This window comes from Bacillus rossius, chromosome 1 (genome assembly GCF_032445375.1).
Source record: "Bacillus rossius redtenbacheri isolate Brsri chromosome 1, Brsri_v3, whole genome shotgun sequence".
NCBI classification, from domain to species: Eukaryota; Metazoa; Arthropoda; class Insecta; order Phasmatodea; family Bacillidae; genus Bacillus; species Bacillus rossius.
In genome coordinates, this window is record NC_086330.1 from 249,229,189 (window position 1) to 249,254,055 (window position 24,867).

The 24,867-nt window shown below is 35.4% G+C and overlaps 1 protein-coding gene across 5 annotated transcripts in view; it reads right to left on the minus strand.

Annotated features, from left to right (window-relative positions):
• The window catches only part of LOC134527457 (U1 small nuclear ribonucleoprotein A-like), a 120,900-nt gene extending 103,195 nt beyond the window's left edge, over positions 1–17,705 (minus strand). For all 5 annotated transcript variants that reach the window (XM_063360152.1, XM_063360149.1, XM_063360150.1 and 2 more), the window contains exon 1: positions 17,632–17,705. In XM_063360152.1, the coding sequence (XP_063216222.1) occupies positions 17,632–17,679 (48 nt within the window). In that variant the 5' untranslated portion in view covers positions 17,680–17,705. The remainder of the gene's footprint in view (positions 1–17,631) is intronic.
• Between the last annotated feature and the right edge of the window lie 7,162 nt (positions 17,706–24,867).

The following is a 24,867-nucleotide window of genomic DNA, read 5'->3' on the forward strand; positions in this document are numbered from 1 at the left end:
TTATATTTAATTGTTTTTATTCTATAGCTGGGGTCCTGAAATTCTTAATATTACATTTTATGGTGTGATTATTTCAACAGTGAGTAATATTTATTGTTTATTAATCATTATTGATTGATCAATAATTATTGATATCCTGAGCATCTATTTTTAAGTGAGTAATAATTCTGTTAATTCATTTTTATTTAGAAAAGTGTCTTCTTTCTCTCTTTTTCTCTCTCTACCGTTTTACTCCTTACGATATAATTACGAGCCGAGGTTTGAATTGCCAAATAAGTTTTATTTTTATCACATGTACTGAGTTACAAGCGCTCTTTTTTATATATTTTTTTGTCATTTGCCTGCCAACAGTTACAAAAATTTAAGAAATACACAACATACATACATACATACATACAACAAACAAATACATAAACAAATGGACAACCCAAATACAATCATAAAAATTTGGGAGCGTATAAAACAAAAAAAACAATAAAAACAACAGCAAAACAAAAAAAAATTGTATTTATGTACCTATGGTACTGTAAAAGACTTGATATCATCTAACGACACTTATTATGGCGATTCTAAGAGGAATTCGAGACGGAGGGAGGCATACAAACATGGCTACTCGCTAGAACTGACGAACCAGGCTCCGCGGGGAAGCGAAGCCCGGACCCCGCCCCCGCCGGCGCGTGTCTGCAATAAGGCAAGGGTCGACTCGCCGAGGAGGGACGAGCGAGCGACTCCCGCCCCTATCGCCCGCCGCGACAACAATAGCGGGAGCACCCTGGGGCAGGCAGGGAGGCGGAGCAGTGAAGGATGGGAAAAGTGACTTTCCATAGAACGTCGATTTTCTATTCGGATGCATAAAAAAAGGGGGAGTTACGGCTAGGAGGGCGAACGGGAGAGACAAAATTTGATGAAACCAGTAATATAATGGGCCAGGATGGTCGAGGGGCGAGGCAGTTGGGGAAGGGGAGGGGGGAGGGAAGAGTCGTGGCAGGCACAGCCAGCCCGCAGTGTAGCATGTGACTTCTGTGCGTCGTTGCCATGGAAACCGCTGCTAAACTATATTCACCCACTCCCTTCCCACGAAATGAATTACAACAAAATAATTATATATATAAGCATTTGCATGTATTTAAAAGCAGGAAATTTTCACATGCCTTAAGTTCTGAAAACGGTTCTAAATATAGTGTTACAAGTATAATGTGGGGGAACTGGGTTCGTAAGGGATAGCCCAAATATTTTTTATTACAGTTTTATTAATTACTAATTATAAATTACTAATAAAAATGTACTTAAAAATGTCTGATCACCGAACACTTCCACTTAAAAAGGTTAATTCGTAAGTCACTCAATGTCTGTCAAGTTCCACATTTCGCACTCCACACTGGAGCCAGGCTCAACAGTAGCTCGCCCCTTACCCCGCGCCTATCCACACACACACAGTCTCGCGCCACTCAGTCGCACTCTCACGGTCCCGTCGCTCCGCGTCGCGCCACTCTCGAGGGGCTCTCACCCTCTTCGCCTATGTCGCACTTTCCTTCACTCGTGGAACTCTCCTAACTCTCGGAACTCTCGTGGAGGCCGGCGTTGCTGCTTTTATACTCTTGGCAGACTTTCTGGAACTGACTGTGGAGTTGGAAGTGTCGCGTCACTTTGGGCCGCCCCTACGCCCGAAGAGTCCAGAAAGGGGTTGTTTATTCGCGTCACTTCGCGTGGTGGCCTCGGGAGACCCGCAAGATACCTAGGCCGCTAAAGGGTCATTGACAATGGCTTGGGGTTGGACGTTGCGTGGGGTACGGTAGGGGGAGGGGGGTAGCGAGGACCCTAGTAATCCGGCCATGCATGCGTGGTATGCCTTACGTCAGTGGACGGCGCGTGCGGGGCCACCAGCCAGCTCCGAACCTGGCGCGCATCGCGGTCCTGTATACGTTTATAACTATATTCAGGAATGTTAAATACTTTTTATTAATCAAACTAACAGGATCACAATTAAAAGTTTTGCAACAACTCCTTGGAAAACTTCAGTGCATATACTTATGAAAAAAATGAAAACGGAAATTTAAATTCTTATGAAATACAAAAAAAAAAAATAATTTTTTTCTTTGTTTGTCCGTTCAACCAGCACTCGAATTTCTACTGTAAAAAATTCGATAAAACCTCATTGTATTTCACATATTTATTTCTATTTATACACGTACAAAATTCAACACTGGGCCGGTTAACTATTTTTTCGTGTTTTTTACATATTAAAATCTAAATATCTAGTTAACACTAAATATTAAACTACGCTACAGAAAACCATTAAAGAAACGTAATAAATAACATAGCAAATAAGTAATAAATAAAACAAATCCGATTTCTTTCGTAAAACATCTTACTTAACAGTTTATTTCTATCCATTATTCCGCATTTAATGTAGCAGGGTTTCAGCTGACTGTTTCTTGTGAAGCAGTGCGCGATAAAGTGTTTTGAAACCAGCAATGGACGTGCTCTGCCAAAGAGAGTCAGGTATGACATTCCACAGATGGCTTGCCAAGTAACTAAATGATCTTCTAAAGAAGGTGCTATGGTGCTTAGGTATCTCAATAATTTTCCTTTGTCTGGTGATGTAGGCATGTTTCACCAACAGTTCAGAAAGCTTACAATAAAATTAATTTGGTGCCGCTCTAAAATGTATATTTTTGAGTTGGATTACAAAGTAAAATTGCCGTCTGTGATCCTGTTGAGCCAGTTTTTTTTTCGTTAGTTTCTGACTTACATGATCGTGTTTCTTCAAATTTTAAGCGTAAGGTAAACATGCGTCTTGCTATTTCTGAATTCTATAATACAGTATTTTGTCAATCCCGTCAAGCAATCCTGCACAGTAATCTAAATGTTAAATTAAACACAAGTGAGTCACAAAGTTAACAGTTCAATATTAATTTCGGAGGGGGGGAGAGGGGTTGAGGGGGCGGCAAGAGGTGTTTTAATTTGTACAGGTGAAGAAGTCGGTAATATCATATTTGAAGGCAAATTGAAATGTGTTTGTTCCACATTAGATTTTAATCAAATGTTATTCCAAGATTTCTGTAATTTTGGCTAGCGGAAATGGGACAGTTATGTATTTTAATATATAGGGTTAATTATTATATTAATATTGTTCTGCATGCCTATTTTCATGCATTCATATTTCGAACCGTTTAATTTTAAATCGCTTTAGATGCATAAATTTATAATAAATTTAAGATTTCGTTTATTTCGACCACTGCATGCGAGATTTCATCAGCATGCGCGGGTTTTAACAACTGGGTATTGTCAACATACTGAAGGCACTTCATGTGCTTGAAGCATTGTGGCATTCCTAATATAAAAACCGAAAATAGAAAAGGCCCTAATGTAGAGCCTTGTGGCGCTCCCACCATCGCCTGATTTTAATGGACGCTAGTTCCCCTTCATTGGTGCATACACGAACTTGCTTTTGCCGGTCTGATAAATAGTTCTTGAACCAAATCCAGCTGGCCCTAGACAACCCAATTCAAGTTAATTTTGATAAGAGTCATCCATGATTTAAAGTGTCAAACGCTGAGTAAGGTCTATGAACACGCTTGAGTCGTTTAGTGTTAGATATACATCGTCGGTTATATCCAGGAGTGTCATGTATGTACTATGGTCAGAACCAAATCCTGATTGTCTTCCGTATGCAATATTTCCTGTTTAAATATACTCGCCTAAGTTGTCGGTGGACTAACTTTTAAATTATTTTGGCATTTGCAAGTAAAATACAAACTGGGTGTCAGTCATTCAGCTCTCGCGGATATACTGTTTAGTTACGGGTTTAATTTTTGAATTTTTCCACCGGTTTGGGAAATCAGAAATTTTTATAGAAAAATTTATAATGCTAGCTAACGTGGGAACTGAGACTGGCGTACACAGTTTAATCATTTTAATGCTAAGCCCATCCAAACCTATCACCTTGGTTTTAATATAATTTATGGTTTTGTAAATGTCCGTTTGTTTAACTTGCTTAATTTTGAATCCCATGTAAGTTGAAGGTCTGTATGAAGAATTTTTTTTTTATTTGTGAACAGATATTTGAGGATGAAATAAAGAAATCATTTAATACTGCGAGCAGTAAAATTTGCTACAGGGTTTCCGGAGTTCCAGATGTAGTAGTGTGAAAACATTAAAAGTCATCCCATAACTGCTTGACGTTTTATGCTTGTTGGTATTTTCACAGAAAAAAGTTAAGTTTGTTGTGGCGTATGGCGTATTTAACTTTGTTACTCAATAATTTAAATCTATGGAAGTCTTGTTCAAAACGCTACTTTGAGAATTTTTTTTTTTCACAGTTCCTTTCCCTTATTAGCGCACGAACTTCCGACGTTATCCAAGGTGCATTCTTTTTCTTTCTTCTTACTCTTGCCTGCTGCAAGGGTGTATGCTTATCAAATAGGTTAGCAATGAAATGATTAAAATATTTAAGCATTTCTGTTGTTGTTTTGTGTTTAGTACACTCATTCTTTGTTGCCATACTAAGATCTTGTGAAAATAACACTGGATTAAAGTTTTTGTAATTTCGTATTAATTTAGTGCCAAGTTTATTCACAAAGAGTGGAAAGGCATACGTCATATACACTAAATTGTGTTCAGTAAACCCAATAATTTCATCTTGACCAAATGTAAGTACTTTATCCTCATTATTTATTAAGTATTATGAGATATTAATATTTCAATGTAAGGGTAATTCTAGTGGGTAAAGTAATATTTGCCGGAACCCGTACGCATTTAAAAAATTTCATTAAGGTATGTAACTTCATGTTTTTTTTTGTTTTAAACATATTTATGTTTCATTCTACCAAGATGAAATCGTCATACTTTTATAGCATGTATCCCACTTCGTTTTCAAAAGACTGCAAGTCCTTAAATGGTATGTTGGGTGGATTTTACAGGACTCCGACAGCAGCGATTATGTTCTTGTGCCGAACTACTCGATGGAGTGGGATTAAGAGTTTGTTTCCTCTATCGGTATCACGTGAAAGTTGTTGTTTACAAACAACTCTACTCTACCTCCTGTTTCACCGGACATTCTATAATTTCTTATTAGACAGTATCCCTCTACAGTAGTAGGGAATAAGAAAGTCTGGCACAGGGTACAGGGTGGGATCAAGGGTTGGGGTCAAGGGTTGGGATCCAGAGTGGGGAGCAGGAAGCGGGTCAATGACTTCGGTAACCATCTTGGATAACATCATTTCCTGTCGCCATCTTGTTTTTTTTTAAATGTCTGCCATTTTGGTTTCCGCAATAGAAGACCTTAATCCCTTGTGTTGCAGTTTTCATTACGACCGTCGTCTTGGAAATCTATATTTTGAATGCTAGAAAATCGGGAAAGATTTTTAAAATTTATAAAATTAATAAATAAAAATATTATAAAACTTACCGCAATCTTGGAATCGAAACCCCCTCTTCCTAGCGTTGCACTTTTCTTTACGGGGGCCATCTTGAAAATTAGTAGTTATTTCCAATATTAATAAAAAAAATATTTTTTAACATTTATAAAAATTCAATTAATACATTTTTTAAAATAAAAATGTACTTGCATCATGGAATCATCGGTTTGAATCTGGCGAGGTAATTCGATTAAAATAGAAACAAATCCTTCCTCCACATAAGCCATCAGCAGACTGACCATCCACAACTAATACCGAGGTAGATATTTCGTCAGTCAGTAAGACTTCATGGCGACCATCATATTTTCGGCGGCTGGAGGCCGCCATTTTTGGATCCGACATTTTTTTCGTTTTATAAATGGCGCTGACAACAAATTAGTTTAATTTTTTATTTATTTATCACCGCGACGTTCGCCATCTGGTCGGTCGTCTTGGCTGCCATTTTGTAATTCTGTAATTATCTAGGTAGAAATTTGTAAACAATTAAACAATTCATAATATATATTACCTGTTAATTTACTGATTGAGCCGATCACATACAGTGCTTAGATCGATCCTTGACCGAAGGAAAAAATAAATAATTTATGTAAAATTACCAAAAATAGTGATGCTTCTGTTGTTTTATTTCTCCGTGTGCTCCTGGTTATTCCTGGCGAGAGTTCTGCTGGTGTTCTCGAGTGCTTCTGGATATTTCTGCATGAAATTTTTTACTTTATGATACATTCAATTTTATTCAGAGTTACATTTAATTAGTGAATATCTGTTACTAAATCATTACTTACAATAATTTTATCAAGTGGAATTAAAATAAATCATTACTTAGTCAATTTATTTGCTATAAGATAACTGAGAATCATTATCATGCAAGACGAACTTCCTTCTCCTTGGTGTCTAGCGAAGCTCTCCTTTTCTTGCGATCGTGAGTGAGCATCCCGCATCCAACATTAAAGAGTGACTCCCTCACCATGCCCCGGTCTCATGGATTCACAACAAGGATAAATTCCATCGAACGGGGGAGGAGGTTATTCCACCAACGTCCGACTTCGTAATACACCTCTAAGTGCACCACAAAATCAATTTTCCGAGTTCCCAAAATTTAGAGGACAATTGAACACCCCCCTTTTCCATCGCCCCACCCCAACTGAGGCCCCACCGGAGGGGTCCGATGGTGCCGGAAGACCTCGGGAACACATCAAAATCAGCGTATTTAAATTTTCCAGACTTTCGAAAAATCGGGGGCAAACTAACTCTTATCTGGGAGGGGGTGGGGGTAAATCGAACCCCAAACACATTTTACACCATACCCTGGCATCTTGGATCGGAAACACTCCAAATCGAAAGAGAATTTATTTTTCAAATTTTCGAAATTTCGGTTTGGGGAAGGGGATTCGACCGCCGGCGAATTTACCACCATGCACTGGCCTAATGGATACACAAATAAGCACGGTATTGCACATTGCTTGAAAGAATTTTTTTTGCCTATAGCTCGAAATAAGCGGTTTTCTGACGCTATAACCCGCCCACCCTCTCTCTTCAGGTTTTAGTCATAAAATTATTACATTGTCATCCGGGTTACATATACTTGCAAAGTTTCTAATCGATAATATAGTTAGAAGTAGGTTAAAATCAACTATCAAGATTAGATTACATAGTTACAAGTGAAGCTAATAAAAGTGTGTTAAAAGTATATTGCCTCGTTAGTAACTCCTTATAGAACATACAATTTTAAATATCTTTGACCGATGTTTGTTTCAAGAACCTAATCTTTCATTTATTTCAAGCTGCTTTCGTGTTCTAGACAGATAAAATATGTACAAGTTTTTAAGTCTAATCATAAGCTTTTAAACACAAACTGTTTCATACAAATCAGTCCAGTGATGCTTGAACAAACAAACAGACAAACAGACGGATACAGTTTTATAATAGTATAGATAATGCGTAACGAAGGGTATATTTTCAATTTATTGAAATACAACCACCAAAGAGGTGAGATGCAGGTAGTTACAATTTTAATAAAAGAAATCATATTTCCGGAGCTAATCAAGCCAGAGATAAAATATTTGGTATGATAAATAAACGTACTAAATATAAAATCTCTCTTCTTTTACAACTTGTCTGTGCATATATTTACAAATACACTAAAATTAAATTCATAAGAAAGGTACACATACATTTTATTTAATTTTTATAATGCCTCCTCAAGCAAAAAATCCCTTTTGGCACAGCCTACAGGCGTAGATAGATTTCGAAGTACCCCTATCTACTGGAAACGTTCTGGAAACTTTTATAAACTTCTGAAACAATTTAAGAACTTTATTTACTTGATATCCCATATTTTATTTAATATTTCAAAAAGTGATTGATAAAACATGTTCTCATATTCCATATAGAGAAAATGTTTAAAATATTTTTAACTTCATGCATCCAGAATAAATCTCTTTGAACGAATTTTATATGCATACAGGCAGTTACGAATTTTTTTTACCTTCAAACACTGTTTTTCATACTTTGTGCTAATACGTAGTCATATAAAAACTTGCTTTGGATGAAGGTTTTAAATAATATTAAGATAGTTAAAAATATATTTGAACGAATTTGATAGTAAGGAAGTATTGATATTTTTGTTATTTTAACCCCTGATTTTACGGTAATAGTTCGTTTCATAAAAAATTGTTTCAGCCAAAGGTTTTAATAACTTTTAGAATTTTTACAATAAATTATAACGAATTTGAAATTATACCTGCTAAACAAGTTATTCATTTTTTGTCTATTAACCCTTGTCTTTTCTACCACTTTCAGTAAAAATTGGTTACATAGAAATTTATTTAAGACAAACGTTTTAGACAATATTTAAAAAGTTTTAAATAAATAAGAACGAATAAGAATGTGTACATGGTATGTAAGTTTTATTTAGGTATTTATCCGAAACTTTATTTTTTTCAACCCTTTGTAGTAATGGTTTGTCAAATAAAACATTATTTCAGACAAAGTTTAAGAGAGTTATTAAAATATTTACAACTAATTATTATGTACTTTACTGGTTACCTAATAAAGGAGTTAGGTATTTTTGTCTATTTATACCTGTTTATTAGAATCAATGGTTGGTTGTATCAAAAACATTTTCAGACAAATGTTTTATATAATATTTTAAGGTTTACAATCAATATAAACGTATTTGATAATTTTGCTATCTAGGAAATTATGATTTTTTTGTCATTCGAAACCACTTTTTTCCACTCCTTGCAGTAATGATTAGCCGTGAAAAAAATTTTCAGACGAAAGTTGTAGATTATATTTTAGTGTTTCACAATAAATAAAAATGATTTAATAGTGTACATGGTACGGTTGTTTGAATTTATTTTTAAATATTAACCCTGTTTTTTTTCCACCCCTTGCTGTAAAGGTTCATCTTATCAAAAAATGTCCCAGGCAAAAGTTTTACCAAACATTTATACGGTTTACAAACACTTTGAACGAATTTAATAGTGTGCATACTAAAAGAGTTATGATTTTTTTTGTCTTTCAACCGCTGTTATTTTCCACTCCTTGCAGTAATAGTTTTTAACACATTATTTCTGACAAAAGTTGAAGATAATATTTTATAGTTTTACAATAAATAGGAACGTATTTGACGTACATGGTATGGATTTTATAGTTTTTTGAAAATTCTACCTCTGTTTTTTCTACCTCTTGCAGAAATGATTCGTATTATTAAAAATATTTTCAGACAATTTTTTTAGATAAAAATCATATGCAACCATTTGAATGGATTCTATTGTGTTCCTACTAAGGGAGTTATGATTTTTTTGTCCTCCAAACCTTGTTTTCACCATTCCTTGACGTTATGGTTGGTTGCATCAAAAATGTATTCATACAAAAAGTTTGGGTATTACTGCTACGATTTATAATACGTTCAAACAGAAGCGATATTCGTCATATTATGGGAGTTACAACGACTTTTATTTTTTTCGATAAACCTTAACCATTTCTACCCCCTGGGTAGGATTTGGCCCATTAACTAACTCAAATGAGATATTCCAGTACCAGATTTTATGTATCATTTTGGAAGTGATTGGTGCAAAGTTTGTATCCATAAAAATTATATAAAAGTTTTATTTTACAATGGTTTTGAGGTTTTTGGAGCATGAAACGAAAAATTATATAAAATCGGAAGTCGCACCATGGTAACGGCTACAATAGGTAGTCTTTCTTCGAAATCTATCTAAACGAACATCGAACATCTCTCAAGAAAATCTTTGATTCCCTACATCAAAGAAATGTTTGAAAATATGGTTAGAATTCTCAGGAAACATAAAATTTATACTATTTTCGAAGCCATTTATTGATTAGATTGGGGCAACTTTGACAGCAGTAAACGGCAATACTCCAGCTGAAAATGTGGCTAGTTATAACAGAATCCAATGTTCATGTGGCAAAGTATACATAGGACAAACTGGCAGGCGAATCATTACCAGGCTCAAAAAGCACATAAGCGACTACAAACATGAAAACGAGATCCGCCATAGCAGAACACTGCATGGAAACAAGTCACTGCATTGAATTTAATTAATATAGGGAGCGTTCAAGTATTACGTAACGAATTTGGGGGGAGGGGGGGTCTTGTAAAACGTTACGATGCGTTACAGGGGAGGGAGGGGGGGTAATATCTACGCGTTACGTCACATTGTTTTTTTTTTTACCCTTCAGAACGGTCGCGTAGAGACAGATTCTTTCACGCATTTTTTAAAACTTTTTTTTCTCTAAATTTCAAATGGCATGATAGCTTAAATTTTTTTTTTTACCTTCACAAAATTGCTTCTGCTTGCTTTACAGGATTAGTGAATATTGTTTTTTTTAACTCCAAACATAAAGCAAATATATATATATATATATATATATATATATCAACAGCTGTGATAATTATTCTCGTCACTCCAGTAAAGTAGTTAAAACAAAAAATACCGCTATTCGGATGGCTTCGTTATACTTCGGTTGTCAACGTAGACTCCAATCGCCATATTAGAAATTATATAGGTATTGATATTCAAAATACACTGTTTTCTATGTGTGAGATTTTCTCTCATCACAACAGTAATGTTGTGGTACGAAAGACGATTGGTCTGAAAGGTTAATAAAAAAACTAGTGAATTAAAATCTCCCAAGTTGGCAACCCTTTTCGTTTATTTTTTATGGAGGATTCCCGATTGAATTGTTCGTATTTTGTTCTCCCAAGATGGCAACCCTTTCCGTTTATGTGCTCCAAGCACTCGACCGACTGTATGAAAATTGACAACTACGATGTTTCGGCGGAATATAGAAACCCTGAAGATAGCTTGCAGGATCCAGCAGACCCTAATATGGCGTGGTATAGCGCTCACGTCCGTGAATCGCAATATTTCTTGCAAGTTATTAAATGCGCGGATGAATCCTGCTGTTCTCGCTTGAGGAGTGCATTAAAATCTGTCTTTCCAGAAACTTACCTGCCGCCACACTGCCCAATCCTTCAAACCGCAAACAAGTTTGTTGTACCTAGTCAGATAGACAAAGGATCATGCAAGTTTTCGCCACTTCTTGTGAGGTTGTCTGTTGATCTGTCGCCTCCTCTAGAAGGGTTTAAGCAGATACCTTACGATTTATTTTGCCCATCAGTACAATCCGACCTAAAGAACCGAGTATGTTCAACCTGTGGTTTTTTTTTTACATCCCACAAGAGTGTGTAAATGCACAATCGTTACATGCATGGCAAGACTGCCCAAGACCTTCGTGAAAGTCGAGTACGGCCACAGCGACTTGCTGCAAGAAGGGCAAATGAGCTTCTCTGCATTGTGCGTCGTTGTGAAACATCGTCTGAGGATGCCGATTGGCTCGACGAAGACGAAGTTGATGCAAGCGGGTTAACAATTCCGGAACCCTCTTCGTCTGCTCTCCGGATGCCAGTAATGAAAGAATCTGAGTGGCTGGCAAACCCACGGACAGAGGAGCAGTAAAACTCCAATTGAATTTTTTTTTTTTTACAATCTACTTATTTTAATTATGGCTAATTTTATTTTAAATGTTTTTCGTTTTCGTTCGATCGTATTCTTAAATACGATTATATTTTGACAAATATATTTTATTGCAGTTAGTTTTATGTTTTTAATTGCATTGCCAAAGGTAAAAATAATTATAAGAAATAAAATTTGTTACCTATTTGATTTTAATAGCTTTATTAGTAAAACGCTAAAATAGGAGAATGCATGAGAAGAACAATGGCGGATAAAGCAAAAAGTGAGTAAGGACAGAGCCAAGTCAGGAAAACGACGTAATTAAATGTATGATTGCTAAATGTATGATTGAGTAGTAAACATTTATTAGGACAAAAAAACATTAGAAAGCTCTTGCTTTTAAAAACAAGACATTTCAAATGTTAATAAATAACATTAACGCGATTAAAACAATAACAAAGGTATTTTAGTGACTTATTCCGGTACGTTACGCCACATAATTGTGACTTTTAGGTAAAAATGGTCACTTGGGGTTACGTAACGTTTTACTAAGGGGGAGGGGGGTACAGAAAAACGTTACGGCGCGTTACATGGGGGGGAGGGGGGGTCAAAAATATCAAAAAATTGCGTTACGTATTACTTGAACGCTCCCATAAGCCTACAGCCAAAAAAAAAAACATGATTCATTCGTAAGGACACAGAAATATTCAAACCCCAGTGAAATATAAACGTGGAGGATGTTACCAACTAAGCAGAAACTGGAACATATTTTCATAAACCCTCAAAACCAATTAACAAAGACAGATCGTCTCCAGCTGGCCAGATAGCCCAGACAACCAGCCACTGATGGGCCGAACCAACCAGCCAACCAGGAATAAAGAAGCCTCTAACTGGCCCACAGCTGCAGCAAATCAAATAACACATAGATCCCAGATAAGATTATATAAAGGCAAGAGGACATATAAGCCCTCAGTAGAATGCTAACCTGATGATAGCGAGTGCAAGGTTTACCGAAACGTTGATAAAACATTTGCCCTCGACGCGGCTTAATCCCACAAGGCAAGAAACTTGAGGTAATGGCTGCGAAAGCCTGAGATATGTCATTAATTATCGATTAACTAATTATTTCTTTTATTATATCATATTTGAAAATATTTTAAAATTGTTATTAATTTCGGTAACCAATAATAAAACCCTAAATAATTCTTGAAATTCTATCTGTAAGATAATAAATATTGGTATTATTTCCTGATACCTTGTAAAGAGAAAAGACTTGGCATTACTGTCCGTCAATCTTGGCGACATTTTCCGAAATGACGCGGTCTATACCAAACGAAGGCGATATTACGGGTGCGAATAAATATTGGGTTTGTGTCATAGTAGTATAGGTACTTTATTAATTGCTGAGTACCTTAACATGTGCTATTCAAAGTTTAATAAATGTTTAAAATTAATAAGTTTGCTTACTTGAAAGGGTCCTTAATTTTTCGCTCTCTTATTTCTTACCATGCGTACTCAGAAACACAAAAACACGATCCTTGAAAAGATACTGATGTCCCGAGGTAAAAAAAGTTTAACCTACTCAGAGCGGTGGGGCACAGCGCAGTGTGGAGGACAGAGCAGCGAGGGTACAGAGAACACTTAATCAGGAAACTGCGTGTATGGTTTCTAATGTCATTATATCTCGCATGGTGTTATTTACATTTGTGTTTAAAAATTAAATTAAATATTATTATGAATAAAACTAGTGAAATACTTTTACTGTGCTTATAATTGCATTTTAGGGTTAAAAACCACTTTTTTCTCTCTGTGAAACATTCGTTTCCACTTAATTATTTTACTTTTCCTACTGTCTATTTGTCTGTGGCAGTGATGAATGAGCGAGTTAAATTTTTTTACACATTATGAACATTTATACATGGCTATTTTTTAATGGTTTTATTTTTTTCTTTCCCACCTTTAACACTTGAGCAGCTCTTTCCTTCAGGCTGAACCATGGGTCTTTAATCATTTTAATAATTAGCCTATTTAGACACTTGGCAATCCAAAAGCAAGTTTTATTCGTTTTTCTCAACCCTCCCCCTCCCTTCTGAACCAGGAGGAGACATGGCCCCAAGCCTAAGAAATAAAAACAGCATTTCGTTATTTCTATGGGACGAGCTCAAAGGCAGTGATCTAAAAATAAAACTGGAATGTGCATCAAGAGCCTAGCAGCCTTCAAAATCAATTGTACCTTGATGAAATTTTAACAAACTCTCGTTTTTCGTAGCCAAGTTCTCTACAAACTGGATAAAGCAGTGATTTGAAGCAGCAATGTGCTAACTAACTAAAAGAGTCAATAATCTGTTATCAACTGCGGAATCATGTTGACGAAATATGAACATTTGCTCCAAATGAACGAAGAGCATCTCATTAAACATATGGATAACCTGTGCTTAAAGATTAATTTCAACACGGAGTTAGTTGAAACACTTAATGATTGGTTCACTAGAAGATCGTTAGTGATATATTTATTACAGAAAAAAATTAACCTCTTTTCGAACTGTATATAAGAAATGTTACATTCACAAATTAGTGTATGTTTACACCTTCAATTAACTGTCGTTTTGTGATTAAATCATATTTCTCCTTAAGTAATTCAAGAGAATAAATAATAGCTAAGGTGGTATGGCTTCGTGCAAAACAGTTGCCACACTTGTGACTCTGATGTGCTCCGAAACTAGACTTATAGTCGCAAAAGTGCTGTCAGTGGGCTTGTGTACTTGCCAGAGGAGGCGTTGCCATGGTCACGAGTCTAGTGGCTGCACGACCTCGCCTTAACTCTCCCTTCCGCGCTAATACCGTCTACCAGCAGCGCACATGGCTCTTGTACAAATCCACCAGAGTTCTCTGTGCTTCGTGGCTTTGCAACAGCGTGGTGGCTGAGCTACAAGCCACTTACTCAACCATTGGTAGGACATTTGGCTAAGTGTTACTGGAGGGAATACTTAGAAAACCCCTGCAACTATTTCCTTGAGTTATTTTATTATTTGGTCTCTATATCAGAAATGTGGGACAAAGTGGGACCACAGAACATCTTTGCCAAGCCTAGTCACACCATGATAATCGACCGATGTCTACGGCTGCTGGTAGTAGCCAGTCTCCAGTCTGGTCGCCCCGACTTCACTCAAGAGGCCTATACCAAACTCTCTAACTTGTAGCTAATCTACACGATTAAAAGCTCCAGCATCAGAAAGGTGACGTGAACCCTCTGTAGAGATACCATTTAAAAAAACCATGAGAGTTCCTTCAAAAACATCTTCAAACTCAGGGGACTAACCGAGATCTGAGCTAGAAGAAGATTACAACAGGAAGACTCGCCTGTGTATCGATGATGTAAATAATCGGGGTTTTAGACAGTTCAGGATAGAGCACCAAGGACCATCAAGATGGCGCCACCATGAATCAATGACATCAGAGAGAGAGAGAGAGAGAGAGAGAGAGAGAGAGAGAGAGAGGTACGAGAGAATAGAAGTTATTGGAGAGTTAAGTATAATTTTTGTGTTTGTTTTTTTCTTTAATGGTCAGCAATTTTTTTTAAGTTTGATACGTTTGCTGTTGTACAAGGATAAATGTACATTTCACTAATGTGTTCTGACACCTTTTTTCTTGGTATTTTGTGTGTGATACACCTGTTAAAGTAAAGTAAATGTTAGTTTTATAGTGCTCATAATATTTTGCACTTTCTGTACTGTTTACTTGGTGGTCATATTTGTTCCAGAGTAGTAAAAGTAACTTAACTCTCCAATACCTTGACATTATTTGAAATAGTATATTCTGTTATTTTTCAGAGATTTAAGAACTAATCACTCAAAAACATTTGTTATAAAGTATCTTGAGATATATTTTTTAACAGTGAAGAATATTTTTTGAAATAATTTCGTGTTAATAAAAACCACACACACACACACACACACAGATATATATATATATATATATATATATATATATATATATATATATATATATATATACATATATATATATTCATTGTACCTGGAAAAAATGTAATGAGATTAGTTTGATTATTTTTTTATTGTTAATGTAAATGTGTTTTTTTCCTATATTTGTTTGATATTTGCACTTTATTAAATTTAATAACACTTACCTGTTTTGTGTTGTTATGCTTTGCCATCTTGTGAAATTTTCATCATTTAGGTTTTTCTCCTAATTTTTTTAATATGCAGGTTAGGCTCCATCTGGGCAAGCAAGTGTGTGCCTTGTGAGTTGGCAAAAGAGTTAGTGCTTGCAGTGAGCATGTGGGAGCAGATAGGACCAGCCTCAGCGTAACAGCGCTAATAGCAATGTTATGTTTGTGCCTTTCTTTTTGGCATGTATAAAATTGTTTAAATGTAAATGTTTTTAACGTTTTTTCATCCCTGTCTATTTCTAAGTTTTTTGGTAATAATCAAGCACAATAATAATTTTTGGAAATATTACTGTACTAGTTTAATTTTCTTATCATTCTATTAAATTGTATTTTTAATGGGAATGCAGACGGTTGGCAATATTGATTATCACTATTGCTATGATATGTAGTATTTCTTTAATATAAATAGTAAAAGAACATTTGAACTAAAACTTAAAAAAGATACATATAAATGAAGTAAATAACAAACTATATCAGCGATCAGTGAAGTAAAATAATTGTTTTACTGACGCAAAAGTAAATTCATACAGCACACTGCTTCCCTCCCCCTTTTTTTTCCATCCTTAATTTATACCGTGGATCACGTCTTACGGGTTGTAACAAAATACTTACCACGTGTGGTTCGTAAACATCAGATGTATGTGTTTTGCTATTGCGTGGAGAATATTGCATGTTGACACATAGGCTATATATATCCTTAAAAAATTATATTTCTTTAAAAAATAGTAAAATACCTATATAAGGTGCTGAGAGCAACAGAACGCTTTGTAACTAAATGAAAATCTAACCCGCCAACGACGGGTACTACAACTACACTTGGTGAAAATAAAGAATGGTTAATTTACAAATATATGAATAGCTGTGCTCATAACTTCGTCTAAATGGAATATGAAGAACGTTGTGTGCATAGAGAAAGACGCGCGTCCGTGGGAAAAACTTACCTAAGGTGATGAGATATGTTGTAAATCTGCCGTCAGAACATGTATTATTATTATTATTATTATTAAGATATTGCTTGTTTTCATTAACATCAATAGGATAGATTTTGCGGGGTGCTATTACAAATTAGAAGACAAAAAAAATATATATATACTTATATATTACACACAGAGTAAGGATACTGTGGAAGGAATCGGCTATGGCCTACATTAAAGGAAACATTCCAGCAATATTCTGGAGAGATTATCAAGATTACTGGATAAGTATTATAGCCCGGGTTCTCTGTAATACTGGTCCAGCGTCTCTATACTGCGCCACCAAACTCCTTAAGACATTCCAAAATTGTGGTTTTGGCTTAAGTATCACATGGTTTAACCAAATCTACAACTTTTATATATATATATATATATATATATATATATACTATATGCACGGAAATTACTACGTCACTTGACTTTTTATGGTTATATATATTATTTTAGGAGGATTATTGTAATCCAAATTGGGATACTTTGAAGCATTTCCTCCCCATTGTAGCCGGACTTGCGGAAAGAATTGTATTTTCAAGTAGCCTATACTTAATGTTGGTTAGCACACGTGTTTCTGTAAGCATAACTTTCGTACAAACTTCACATAAGAAATTTGTGTATTTAATAATGTTAATATGTATGTATGTATGTCTTGTTTTAACGAAATAATCCAAAAATTAAATAAAAAAAATATACAAAAATATAAGTTAATCCAAAATACATGTTCCATTTTAGTTTCTAAGGCCAAATATTTCTTATATTTTTATGTGTTTACATTTTAAATCTAAAAGTTTAAGATTCCCCAAATTTAAGAGTGAAAATATTTTAAGATTCGATTTTAAAGAAAAATTACTAGTAAAAAATGATATCATGGTTATACTGGACCCTCCTTCACAAGATCCTGGCTAAGGCCCTGGTTACAGTTTTTATAATAAGTAAATAATCTAAGATGGCTTGTTGCCCGATCGTTTCGGGTGCTGTAAGGATTTAAAAGAAATACCCCACACGTACATAAGGGCAACTAGTTGTACATTGCCCGCAGCTCGGACTGAGCGTGGATGCGCACTCACCTCGTACGCCCTGAACAGCAGGTACAGCTCTCGCGGCTTGGCGTCCATAGGCAGTCCGCTCACGAACAATGTCCGCACCTGCAACAACCACGCTCGTGTGAGTGGCGCTCATACAACAACCACGCTCGTGTGAGTGGCGCTCATACAACAACCACGCTCGTGTGAGTGGCGCTCATACAACAACCACGCTCGTGTGAGTGGCACTCCGGCAACAACCACACTCGTGTGAGTGGCGCTCATACAACAACCACGCTCGTGTGAGTGGCGCTCATACAACAACCACGCTCGTGTGAGTGGCGCTCATACAACAACCACGCTCGTGTGAGTGGCACTCCGGCAACAACCACACTCGTGTGAGTGGCGCTCATACAACAACCACACTCGTGTGAGTGGCGCTCATACAACAACCACGCTCGTGTGAGTGGCGCTCATACAACAACCACGCTCGTGTGAGTGGCACTCCGGCAACAACCACACTCGTGTGAGTGGCGCTCATACAACAACCACGCTCGTGTGAGTGGCGCTCATACAACAACCACGCTCGTGTGAGTGGCGCTCATACAACAACCACGCTCGTGTGAGTGGCGCTCATACAACAACCACGCTCGTGTGAGTGGCACTCCGGCAACAACCACGCTCGTGTGAGTGGCGCTCATACAACAACCACACTCGTGTGAGTGGCGCTCATACAACAACCACACTCGTGTAATTCCACCCTTAAGGGGGGTGAAAACGTTGTATATATGTTTTTAAAAATAATTATTATATATTTGAATTCATTTAAGCGGAATAAATGATTTTGGATACTAATAATAAAGATACGAAAACTGCCAATAACCATTTTTTATTTGACAAAATTCTAACCCTTAGTAGTGAAAAAATATTAATTATGTTTTTTAAAAATCATATATATCGTCGAATATAATAAAGATATTAATTCATAATGGGTACCAATAATAAACATAACAAAATTACCAAACACAATATATTTTTGCGAAATGCAACCCCTAAGGCGTGAACAAAATAAATATGGTTTTAAGATTAACAATTATATCTCCGAATATTATAATGACAATAAATTATTATTGATACCAATAATAAACATAAAAAAACTACAAACCACAATTTCACCATTTCATGAAATTCAACTCCTAAGGGGCGAAAAAGTGTTAAATACGGATTGAAGATAATTAATTGTATTTACCAAGTTAACCAATCATTAAAAATTATACAAGGGTCAATTACAAACATGCGAAAACTACCAATCACAATTTTACAACCCCTAAAGGGTGAAAACGTCTAGTATGATTTTAAGGTTAATAATTATATTTCTGAAATAAATTAAGCATAACTAATTATTTTGGGTACCAAAAATAAATATATAAGAATTAACAACCACAATTTTACCAGTTTGTGAAATTAATAAGGGGTAGCTAATTTTAAAAGACTAAAACTAACAGTTCAAATTCAATGACAAAAGTTTGTTAAGATACTTAAAAAAAATTGCATCAAGTGTTACATATTGCTTATTTTTTGAGTTTATTTAAACTCGGCTTTTAATAGGGGTGAAATCGGGGCAAGTCTTCATTTATTAAAAAATAAATCGTATTTCAGAAACTAATTAAAACGTTAACTAATGGTAAAATATTCAAGTAATAATAAATTATTATTTATTTTATTCACAATATTCCGCCCCTAAGTTGTGTAAAGGGATTAAGTTTGGTTTAAAAAATCCATACATCCGAATCTACTAGATCTAAGGGTTAGAAATTAAGAATGAGCATTAAGCATATATAGTTACAAATGTATTATTTTAATTTTTCCGGATTTCGTCTTTTAAGGGGGTGAAAAGGGAGTAAGTTATGTTTCATCATAAAAAATTCATATCTCCATAGAAAACAAAGTTGGACGTAAGAAATTTAGCATGAATAACGAAAATAATTAATTACGTAGAGTACGTTTACCATTTCCCGATATTCGATCCCTTAAGCAGTGAAACGGGGGCACGTTAGTTTTTATAGTAATAAACCATATATCCAACCAAATTGAGATGAAGGTTAGAAACTGAGCAAGAATAACGTACAAATTATGATTTAATATAATGTTTTAACCTTTACAATTTTTCCATATTCGACCGCAAAAGGGGTGAAACGATGGTATATTTTTTATTTTTATAAAATTCGTATCTCTGAAGCTAATCAAGCAGGCTGTAAGTTCTGTGGTATGATTTATAAACATGCAAAATACACCAACTCTTTTTTTTTTTTTTTTAATTTTCTGAAGTTCTTATTTTTAAAAGTTGAAATATTGTAAATATATTTTTAAAATTTCAAAAAAATATATTTTAATAAAAAAAACTTGATTTAAGATATTGGAAATGAACAGACTTTTAGCTACCTTCTCTTATTCGATGTTCTCAGAAATATCAGCTATAATTTTTAACAAGGGTTATTTAAAATAATAAAAGTTTTGTAATCCATTAAATCAGCATTGGCAAGATAAATTTAAACTTACTATAAATATAAGTTTATTATATTTGTATTCTAATTCTCACCTGCAGTAAAAAGAAAAATAAATTACTTTAGTTTTTGTTTGGTTAATGAATATTGCCATATTTACTTAATTCAGAATTATTACATTGGCATTCGTGTGAGAAAAGAGGAGAAGGATAACAAATTTGGGTATTTTTTTAGTAGGCCGAATATTAAATAAACTAAGAATAAAATAATTTGTTGGATAATAAATTTTATATCTGTACTCTTTAGTTCAAATAAAGATGCGATTGTATCAAATTTACTTAAATAATGAAAGGTATTGGTAATAATGTGAAATTACTTAATTTTTCCACGCATATCTTATATCATAGTAAATGAAAGTTTTAGTGTAAGCGATTGCATAAATATAGTTAAAAATTACAAAGTTGCGTGTTAGACAATTTTTTTTTTAAATTGTTTACCCCATGAAATGAAAAGGTGGTAAGTGTGATTTCATCAAGGTAAAATGCATACTTTAATACTCTAAATACGAAGTTTTAAAATGAGAGACTTGATTTATACTAAAAATTAAAACGGCCTTCGCATATCCACTTAAAAATATCATTCTTAAACGGTTTTGTTATGAAATAATAAAACTTTTATGCACCTGACAAATATATTGTGTCTACTTATTTATTTAAAATATTTAAATTAAAGCACATGCGTTTCTTTAAATAGTAATGTTTAGGCAATACTCTGAAACTGCACGATCGAATCCGTGGGTTTTAAGCTAGTCTAAAATATAAAGGAAAAAAACTTCGTACAGAAATATTTTGGAATTGATATTCACGTTTTTATTTACTGGCAATCAAATATAAACTAAACACACTTTCATTTGGTGATAAAATAACTTATTTTAAGTAGTTTGAAATTTTTTCTGTGTGCAGAATAAAATATTTTTCTATAAAAAAAAGGCCCGTGACCTATTTCAATTCATGTTTTTTGAGTTTAAATTTGAAAAATGTATTTTAACTAAGAGTAATAATTTTTAACAATTAATCCTTTAACTAAGTTATTTCCAAATTTATATATTTAAAATGTCTGAACGACAAGTCTGTAATTAATTATGATTATTGTAGCGAAATGTTACTCTTTAATACAATACAAATATTTGTTGTGTTTCGGCGCTTAAGAATGGAGTAATAATAAGTAAAAATAATTATAAATTAATTATAATATTGTTGCAATAAGTTGATAATATACTAACTAAAAAATAATTAATATGCTAAGGTGAGCCAGTCTTGTAACAAGCTGAGATGAAATATCTGATAAATTAATTAATGTAAATATTCTTAAGCAAATAATATCCGCACTATTTTACAAAGGTAATGAAACTCGTGGGATGCGTATTAATTATTGATATTTTACTGGCACACTGTTCCTTGCTGTTTATTTAATTGCCTAACTGCTTACAACATTGTGTTCATCTAACACAAATTTCAATTGAAAAACTCAAAGATTAACAATATATCCAACTACAGCATGTGAATAAAATGTTATAATAAGTGAAGTTTACTTAAAATACTCATATTTTTAGCTAAAATGATTTGGAAGGAATCAAAAGTGTTCACACATGGTTGTCGTTTCTTGAGGCGAAAAATTCTCGCTATTAAGGTGTAGGTAACTGAATTATTTTTGGGTGTATTTAAAAATTTTATAAATAAATTTTGTTAATTTTTTGCGAACATTTTTTCACATACGATTTTCGAATGATGTGTAGGATGCATGAGACGTAGAGAAAAACGTTTTCGCGAATGGACCACTTCCCGCTAGGCTCAGCTTCTTCACGCACTTGCCTCGTGGAGTCACAGCGCAGATGCCTGCTCCGGCTCTCGAGTGGGCCAGCCATTCCAGGCGCGGTCCTTCCCCGCACCGGCCACTAATGCTCGCTTAGGGAGTGCTTTCTGGTCCATTCGCCTTACGTGGACAAACCACTTCGGTCTGGATGTTTAGATTTCTCCTCTTTTTATCGGAATACTGCTTCAGCCAGCTCTTGAGCCTTGCTTTTATTCTGCCCTTTGGGAGATTTCTTAGACTCCCGACTCAACATCTCCCATGCAACCTCATTCTAAACGTCAATTACAACATAAGAGCACATTGTTTGTTAGTTTAATGGTATGCATTAGCAAAGCACGTTAAGAAGCCACCGTTAAGTTATAAAAAGGCCAATCGGTGGTGGTTTGCGTTCAAATTCTTGCATGTTACGTACCAAATATCATTGTAACTCCATGTGTATACATGTCGTTTTCTTCAAAGTAAGGTTAATTATTCCAAAGTCAAAATTCACGTGATTATATATATACATATATATGTATATATATAATAGGATGTTGGTATGTATGTATGTATGACGTAGATAAACTCCAACATTGTTTGAAGGATCGCCATGAAAGTTGGCACATCAAAGTGTTTTTAATGGAGAAGGTTTTTATGCTAACCATTTTTTTGTAACTTGCCACTAGATGGTGCTGCAGCACATCAACTTCTAAACCGTTCAACTGATCTCCAAGGATAAATGGATAATCATAGGTCATAGACATACAAACCGTAATTGTGTGTCATTTCTCTATTTCCACCACACTATCATATAGCGCCTGTGTTCAGCTCGGGCAACGCCGGATACTACAGCAATGAATAACTATTATTGTTTTATTTATTGGCAAATGACATTTGTATCACACGCAACTGAACTAACTTTGGACGTCTTACCTGTCAAACATTAAATATTTTTGGACGTTTTATATGTCAATTATTTATAACATATCTATTTTGCTATAACTCAAGGAACGCATAGAAACAAATAATAACAAATGCTGATTGTGACTGTGATAAGTAGTTGATTAGTAAGTTGAATATTAACAAATAGTGATTGCGATTTTGATAAATCTATATATAAAAATGGATGTTGGTATATATGACGTTGATAAACTCCGACACCGTTTAACCGATCGCCATGAAAGTTGGCGCATTGAAGTGATTTCCATGGAGAACGTTTTAATGCTATCCCTTTTTTTTTGTAACACGCCGTTAGATGGCATTGCAGCGCATGAAATTCTAAACCTTTCAACCGTTTGACATTAGTAAACAAAAAATCATATGTCATAGAAATACAAACCACAATTGAGTGTCATTTCTCTATGTCCACCACAATGTCCTATAGCGCTATCCATTTTTCTTTAACTCGTGGACAATATATCACCGTGTGCCCAGCCCAGGCAACGCCGGATACTGCAGCTAGTAGTATATAAGACTAAATAATATTTCATTCAAATTATTTACATCCTTGTTTTAAGTAAAGTATTATGTTATGCATGAATAATTTATCTGTAATTAACTAATGTAAATTGCTTAATTGTTGACCTTGAAACTACCGATAGAATGTTTAAATTCACAAATCATTAAAGTAGCCAGTAAAATGACGACGGTTAAACTAAAAAGGTATAAAACGGGGATAGATATGACATTGTTTCTGACCACAAGCCACTTATAATGAAGGTGTATTTAGCAGCAGACAGTGAGAACTCACGAGACTTACTCCACGCAGCACGCAGCACTAGTCGGGGAGAATGGCGCCGTCTGTGCCAACACGTGTCGCCGTGTCGGGGAGTGTTCAGGGAGGGGTGGAGGGGAGGAGTTGAGACCCCTCCATCCCTCCCGAGCACTCTTCACTACTGACCAATTAATATCCCCCTCTCCTGACCCTCCTGTCCTGGGAGCGATACGTATTGTTCACCTTTCCATCCCAGGCAGCGCTCCCGCGGCCCGGGGTAAGCCGTGCGAGGCTCATTGTTATGGTAAATAGCCCCGACAATCGATTACATGCACAATGGGAGCCAGGTACGGCGGTATCGACAGTCTGTATCGCGAGCTCGTGGGCAGGGGCGTGAACAGAGAGTCGCTCTTTGTACTTGTCCTCGTCGCCGTATTCTTGCCGCCGCGCGGCGCTAGTGTGCGGGCGCCAGGAACATGGCCGCCGGCGAACAGCTGACCGCCACCTCGGCCTTTGACCGAGCGCACCGCTGATTGGTGCCTCGGCGCCCGGCGAGCTAAGGCGGCCGTCTCACGTGGTGAGGGCGCGAGCCCGCAACTGCCCTTACACAGCTCTGCTGCCATTCCTACCGTTATGTGCGTTTAAGGTAGCTTTGGGCATTTTATTTTGCTCTTCCATATACACAGCAATGCTTAAGACTATTGAACCTGAAAACCAAATTCAATCACTATAATTAAGTATGCCCGAGCGCAAACTTAGGCAGGATGCTGTCACGGCCGGCATTCTAGATGGCCTGGACCTTACTGTTTGAATTCGAGAACTTGATAATTAACTTTATATTTACTCTAAATTTCTCAACATATATTTTTTTTGGCTCCAAGGTTAACATAAAAATTCAATTTATTATTTAAATAAAACTATCCAAAATCATCAAAAATCAGATTGACAGAGTGTTGGAAAATCGTGGCTCTTTCAGTAAAACTCGTGGCTGGGATATACTTCTGGTAAAATTCAGTCACGTCAAAAAACAACTAATCAGAAAGTATTTATGACGACAAATATACCTAGAGGTTTCAATTTCGCTATACATGGAAAAGTCTGCTCACTGAAAGAATAGTCTAAAAGCATAACAAAACTTTAAATGGGTTAGCGACAAGCTGACATCGTGCGGAATCTAAACTGAAAAATTTATTCGATAAAGGTTTAGCAGTG